Source organism: Schistocerca americana, chromosome 7, assembly GCF_021461395.2.
Source record: "Schistocerca americana isolate TAMUIC-IGC-003095 chromosome 7, iqSchAmer2.1, whole genome shotgun sequence".
Classification (NCBI taxonomy): Eukaryota; Metazoa; Arthropoda; class Insecta; order Orthoptera; family Acrididae; genus Schistocerca; species Schistocerca americana.
In genome coordinates, this window is record NC_060125.1 from 142,137,241 (window position 1) to 142,143,870 (window position 6,630).

At 40.2% G+C, this 6,630-nt stretch overlaps 1 protein-coding gene across 1 annotated transcript; it reads left to right on the top strand.

Annotated features, from left to right (window-relative positions):
* Positions 1-2,745: 2,745 nt before the first annotated feature.
* LOC124621825 lies at positions 2,746-5,640 on the top strand. The gene is made up of 2 exons (XM_047147264.1): positions 2,746-3,001; positions 5,400-5,640. The coding sequence occupies exons 1-2, from the start codon at positions 2,788-2,790 to the stop codon at positions 5,522-5,524; spliced, it is 339 nt and encodes a 112-aa protein (XP_047003220.1). The 5' UTR covers positions 2,746-2,787; the 3' UTR covers positions 5,525-5,640.
* Positions 5,641-6,630: the final 990 nt, after the last annotated feature.

Here is a 6,630-nt window from a genome sequence, read left to right on the forward strand (position 1 = left end):
AAAAGACGTTACCCCTGTTAAATTCAGAAGATAATAAGAAGTTATCTTTTACGCAACTTGCTTCATTGCTGTCATTCGTTCGTGAAGAATGCCTTTGGAGTCAGTTTGCTTCCGAGCCACAACGTATATAAGAATGTAGCAGTGTCTGTAGGGATCACAGCTGGCTCTGAGCACTATGGGACTTAACATCTATGCTCATCAGTCCCCGTGTAGGGATCACGCGTCATAATGATGTTGAAAATGGGTATCAGTTCAGGATGGAAAGAAAGTTTAATTATTAATACTCACTATGTGATGAACAACGGCTCAAAGTTTGATAAATATCGGACTGGAGAGACGTGGTGTACCCCATCGAATTTGGGTCAGTCCATACACAAAAAGCGTGACTAATAAAGAAAGATAAATGGAAGACTAAGAAATTTTGGTCTTATGTCAAAGCGGTAGGTGGATCAAAACAAAATGTCCAGACACTCTGTGACCAAAATGGTACTGAAACAGAGGATGACAGACTAAAGACCTAAATAGTAAATGTCTTTTCCAAAGTTGTTTCACAAAGGAACACTGCACTGTAGTTCCTTCTGTAGATTGTAGCACAGATGACAAAATGGTAGATATCGAAATAGATGACAGAGGGATAGAAAAACAAATAAAATCACTCAAAAGAGGAAAGGCTTCTGAACCTGATGGGATACCAGTTCGATTTTACACAGAGTACGCGAAGGAACTTGCCCCTTCTTGCAACGGTGTACCGTAGGTCTCTGGAAGAGCGTAGCGTACCGTTTTCAAGCAGGGACGTCGAACACAACTATAGACCTATATCTCTAAAGTTGATCAGTTGTAGAGTTTTGGAACACGTATTATCTTCGATATGACTTTTCTGGACACTAGAAATCTACTCTGTAGTAATCAGCACGGATTTCGAAAAAGACGATCGTGTGAAACCCAGCTCGCGCTATTCGCCCACGAGACTCAGAGGGCCATAGACACAGGTTCCCAGGTAGATGCCGTGATTCTTGACTTCCGCAAGGCGTTTGATACAGTTCCTCACAGTCGTTTAATGAACAAAGTAAGAGAATATGGACTATCAGACCAGTTGTGTGATTGGATTGAAGAGTTCCTAGATAACAGAACGCCGCATGTCATTCTCAATGGAGAGGAGTCATCCGAAGTAAGAGTGATTCAGGTGTGTCGAAGGGGAGTGTCGTAGGACCGTTGCTATTCAGAATATATATAAATGACCTTGTGGACAACATTGTAATTTCACTGAGGCTTTTTGCGGATGATGCTGTAGTATATCGAGAGGTTGTAACAATGGAAAATTGTACTGAAATCCAGGAGGATCTGCAACGAATTGACGCATGGTGCAGGGAATGGCAATGAGTTTAAATGTAGACAAGTGCAATGTACTGCGAATACACAGAAAGAAGGATCCTTTATCTTTTAGCTACAACTGGAAGCAGTTAATTCCATAAATTATCTAGGTGTAGGCATTAAGAGTGATTTAAACTCGAGTGACCATGAAAAGTTAATAGTCGGTAAAGCAGATGCCAGACTGAGATTCATTGGAAGAATCCCAAGGAAATGCAGTCCGAAAACAAAGGAAGTAGCTTACAGAAACTTGTTCTCCCACTGCTTGAATACAGCTCACCAGTGTGGGATCCATACCAGATAGGGTTGATAGAAGAGAGAGAGAAGATCCAACGGAGAGCAGCGGACTTCGTCAAAGGAAAGCGTTACTGGATAAACTCCAGTGGAAGACTCTGCAAGAGAGACGTTCAGTAGCTCGGTACGGGCTTTTGTTGAAGTTTCGAAGACATACCTTCACTGAGGAGTCAGGCAGTATATTGCTCCCTCCTACGTATATTTCGTGAAGAGACTATGAGGATAAAATCACAGAGATTAGAGACCACACGGAGACATACCGACAATCTTTTCTTCCACGAACAATACGAGACTGGAATAGGAGGAGAAACCAATAGAGGTACTCAACGTTCTCGCCGCCACACACCGTCAGGTGGTTTGCGGAGTATGGATGTAGATGCTGATGTGGAGGTGATAACTGCCTAATGGTTCTCACTGTTGCTATTTTTGTCTGAATGGGAGAAACGATGAAAGAACTGAAAGAAAATCACTAATGTGGAATGTAGTTGCATGGCACCAAACGTCTATGTTGGGGTTCACAGTCTACCTACCTGTAATGATCTATGGTAAAGAGAATTTAGGGAAACTCTTAACAAGTGCATAGGTTGCATAAGACAAACTTATGCTTCATGATCAACAAATTCAAAGATTATTGTTAGTTATTGGTACAAAGAGATGCCGATTTTCAACATAAGATATCGGAGGATGATGGGAAAACATTCTACGGTTTTAGCTAAATAAGGACAATTGTTGCGTAAGGCAACGAGAACAATGAACAGATTAACAGTAGATGAAAGTCCTACGCGTTTTTAAATTAGTCGTTATTCTAAGTCAGTGCTGTTGTATGCACTTCCCATGCGAAGGAGAGACATCCAGCATTCAAGTTGCTTACAATTGCTTACAATTTTCCTCCGTCTCGTATAACCTTCAGCATCGAGGTTTCATACCAAGTCCCCCAAGATATTTGTGGCAGTAAGTTATGACGACGATATGGCCAATCGCGCTTTTGAAGTACACACTAAGTAGCTGTCCTTGCGTGCCACAATTTGGGAGATAAGAGTCCGACACGCCGTATAAGAGGAGGTCGGTGTGCTCACTAATGGCACTTGTATTGAGGCATCCAACGTAGTAGAAGACACTGCAGCCATGAAGGCGTCCCTTGTCCTGCTGATCGCTGGAGTGTTACTCGTGGCGTACTGCACGCCGTTCGCTGTTGCAGACGATGAAGAGGAACCGGTGGATGAAGCAGCCGAGAACACAGACGCTGATGACGACGGCACCGACGGCTCAGCAGACGACGACGCCGTCGACAGCGGTGATGAGGAGGGTGTAAGTGGAGAGAGCAGGCGGGCAGCCAAAGGTAAACAGCAGCTGAGGCGGGCAGACTGCACGGCGTAGCATTCGCTGCATCAGGTTATGGTGTAGACTGCGAGTCTATGTGTACTTTCTTGTAGGTTTAAGTCCCTAGTTGATAATGTACATTATTCTGACACTTTAAGAGCTGAAGGCATTCTTCTCTAGACGAGACAGGTGGTTCAAGGACCTTTGTTTTTATTTTTATACCATTACTGAATACATTAAATATACTGCTACATTCAACCTCTATGTTCTTTCACTGTGGTTGTATGGCTCGTTAAAACAGTTATATTTGCTAAATGCGGATCCTGCTTAAGGCCAAATTGATTTACATCGACCCCAAAAGGGGAATTACCTATTGTATGTTGAAGATAGCTAATACTCAAATGGCTTAAGAAAATAATGTTCAAATACCACATTTCAATAAATCTTGTATGAGGGGTTTTACAAAGTTTTTGTCATAAAATTCTACACAAATGACACTTGCTGAACAGGATATGATATTAACAGTAAGATGTAAAACCAACTCCTAAAGTCTCTTACTTCTCTCATGAGAACCAGTGATAGTATGTTGGCATCCAGTACCTGCAACATTATGAAAGAACTAACAAAGACGATACCATTACTCGCTGCATTTTATTTGTTTTTTATGTTGGTATTTGTGTTACGTTATTAACCTACAAGAATAGTTTGCACAAGACACAATCAGCAGACCAGTTACTTGATTACAAGGGTAATGATTACTAGAGAACCACTAAAGTACTGTCGCTGTTATAGACAAACGTATAAGACAAAAACTGCTTTTTCGACATTTTTTAATGTCATTCTTTTAAGGAAGAGTATAAGGAATGTGTTTCTGATCCTGCTGATTAACTAGAATCTTTAAGCCGGATTTTAATTTTTGTTGTGATATGTAAGTATTTTTAATACATACAACATTAAAATATTATCACAGTGTAACTGAATGCAACACCTTAATGAAACAAGCCTCATAAAGCAGAAAGTAGTTTTAGAATTAGGATGTAGAATCGCAAGTACTCAGAAATCAATCTAAGAGTTTTCTAATTTGGAGGAACATGTCGTCTTTTGAGCAACACATCCTATACTTTTTTGAGCTAACCATTTAGTTACTGGTCATTTAATCCTTCTTTTAGATCAGAAAGAAAATTACTGTAAATACTCTTTCTAGTAGGACAATACGTATGTGCCAACACACAAATTTAGAAAAATAGTTGAAAATTCACTGAAATATGGTTAAACGTTAATCATATGTTTCGAAAATTCATATTGCTCATCAGGGAGATTGCAAGCTGTCTTCTTGCCACATTTTTTTGAGCGCTTTAACATGTCTCAGGAGTCATCTCAAGAGCAAGTCACAGAAATTACATTTTAGCATAAAAATGCCATAAATCTTACAGCTTAAGATGTGTGCATACTTCCGACCTCTACAAGGAGGTATGTTTAGCAATGATGGAGTTGAAGTTATCACAGGTACATAGCTTATACCTGCTTGTGCTTCATCCAAATTATAAAGATACAGGGCGATTCATATTACTGTTTATGAAACCAAAAGTGACGTAGATGACTCTGAGATAAGTAATTTGACATGAGACACATATGGTCGCAAATGTCAGGAAATTCCCAACCCCAGTGGATGACAAATGTTGAACATGTGATGGTACCAGGGGATACATACCTTAGCGCAAGTGCAGCGGGTAGATCAGTCTATCCCACCCACACTGTAGTGGCACTTCTACACTTTGCTCCACATGGTTATTCTGCGTTTATTCTTGCATTATCCAATGTGATACGGTAGTGCTCATGGTAGTGGCACTACAAGACTTAATGAATATATTTACCATTAGGAAAAAGTACTACGCTAGCACAGCAGTGTTTAGTACTTACCACTACCACTGAATGTGTGGGGAGGTACATGAACTGGTCATGTAACATGTTCAACATTCGTCAACCACATTTAGGATATTTACTGACATTTGGGGCTCCATGTATTTTGTATTAAATTTCTTGTCTCATAGTCATATACACCACTTTGAGAGTTTTTAAACATTAATGAAAATCACCCTGTATATATCAAATCACTATAGTGTAAAATATCCACTTAAAGCCACACTGTGTACAGCTGGATATGCTACAACTGAAAGTTATAGCTTAGGCAGTGATCTTGATATTTGAAGCAGCAATTACTCCAAAGGAAATCAGTTAGAAAAACAAGTTGTGTGTGATCCAATTCTTCAATGTGTTACATACTTATCAAATTTAAGGTTTTTATCTGTGTCAACTGAAGACAGAAGTTGCTGTTCAGCCGACTAACATTTTCTGATGAGACAGGAGGGTATGCAGGTGCCACAAGAACATCATATTCTTCGTTTATTGTTGAGCAGGTGCTCACGCCCGGGCCGGCCACATGAAACATGCACGTGCAGGCAGCCGACACATTGCGTCCAGAGCTGGAAGCAGACCCCATGCCAGGTCAGGCGCCGCCCGCAGAGCTGCACACAGCAAGTAGTCGCTGTTGCTTAGGGAGCGCCACACTGCAGAGGTGCAGTCTGGAGCTGCTCCCACTGTACTGTACCGTGCACTCATGTGGAGAAAATAAAGCACCACTGTACTTTGTGGCAAACATATGTGTCTATTACTCATTGTTCTATAGATGTAAGATCAAGTGCACACACAGGTAATAACTAAATATGGAAAAAAGTTGCAAAAGTTCCAAAATCTTGTAAGTGTTCCAGTTTTCGGGCGTAAACGATATATTCGGTCCGATATTATACTACAAGCTTTATATCATTATCTGTGTACTTTGCACTGTGAAGTGAAGGCAGATTGTATTTATTCTTCAGGAATGATGATCTACAGTATAGAACGCTAGGGTACTTACACCTGTGTCTTATTGGGTCAGTGGTTGTGAAGACACAAGAAACGACATCTTAGTAGTAACTATAGACATGACTGCAGCAAGCTGTTGCATGTCAAATATAGAGGCAGAATGAGAATTTTGATTTTAGTGTTTCACGGGTATATGCCTCTTAATCTTTGTCCAAACTCAGCTCAATACGTAAGGATAACGCTATTTGAGCACATTTCTATAAACATATGTAGTACAAAATAGTTAAATTTTGCAACTGAAACAAGTGTGGGCATGAATGAATACTGGAACGAATTTAGGGACACAGTTGCTTCTCAAAGTTTTGTAGCTTTGTTCAGCGAATGTATACTACATACGACATGTATGTAGACCAAGGCCAGTGAGGATGTGAGCCTCAATCTGATAGTCAAGAGATGTGTGCCCAAGACGTGAAATATAATCATTATGTCAGATATAATCTCGAAAACAAGTTGTCTCAGAGTCTCAGCAACACTACTTACTTTCTGAGATGTATCCAAAGATTTCAACGATCTTCTGCTGACTGCTGTTTGGGACACCTTCTGCTGATTGCACTTTTACTTCACATGAACTAATAGTCCTGTTGAAGGCAGAGTTAACAGTAAAATTCGTGTACGAATTAAATACAGACTCCAGAGTGAATAATAAATCATGTGTACAGTAGAAATTTAGCATTTACATCAAAAGTGACTGGGGAAGGAACATAAATGATACACATTTTAACTAAA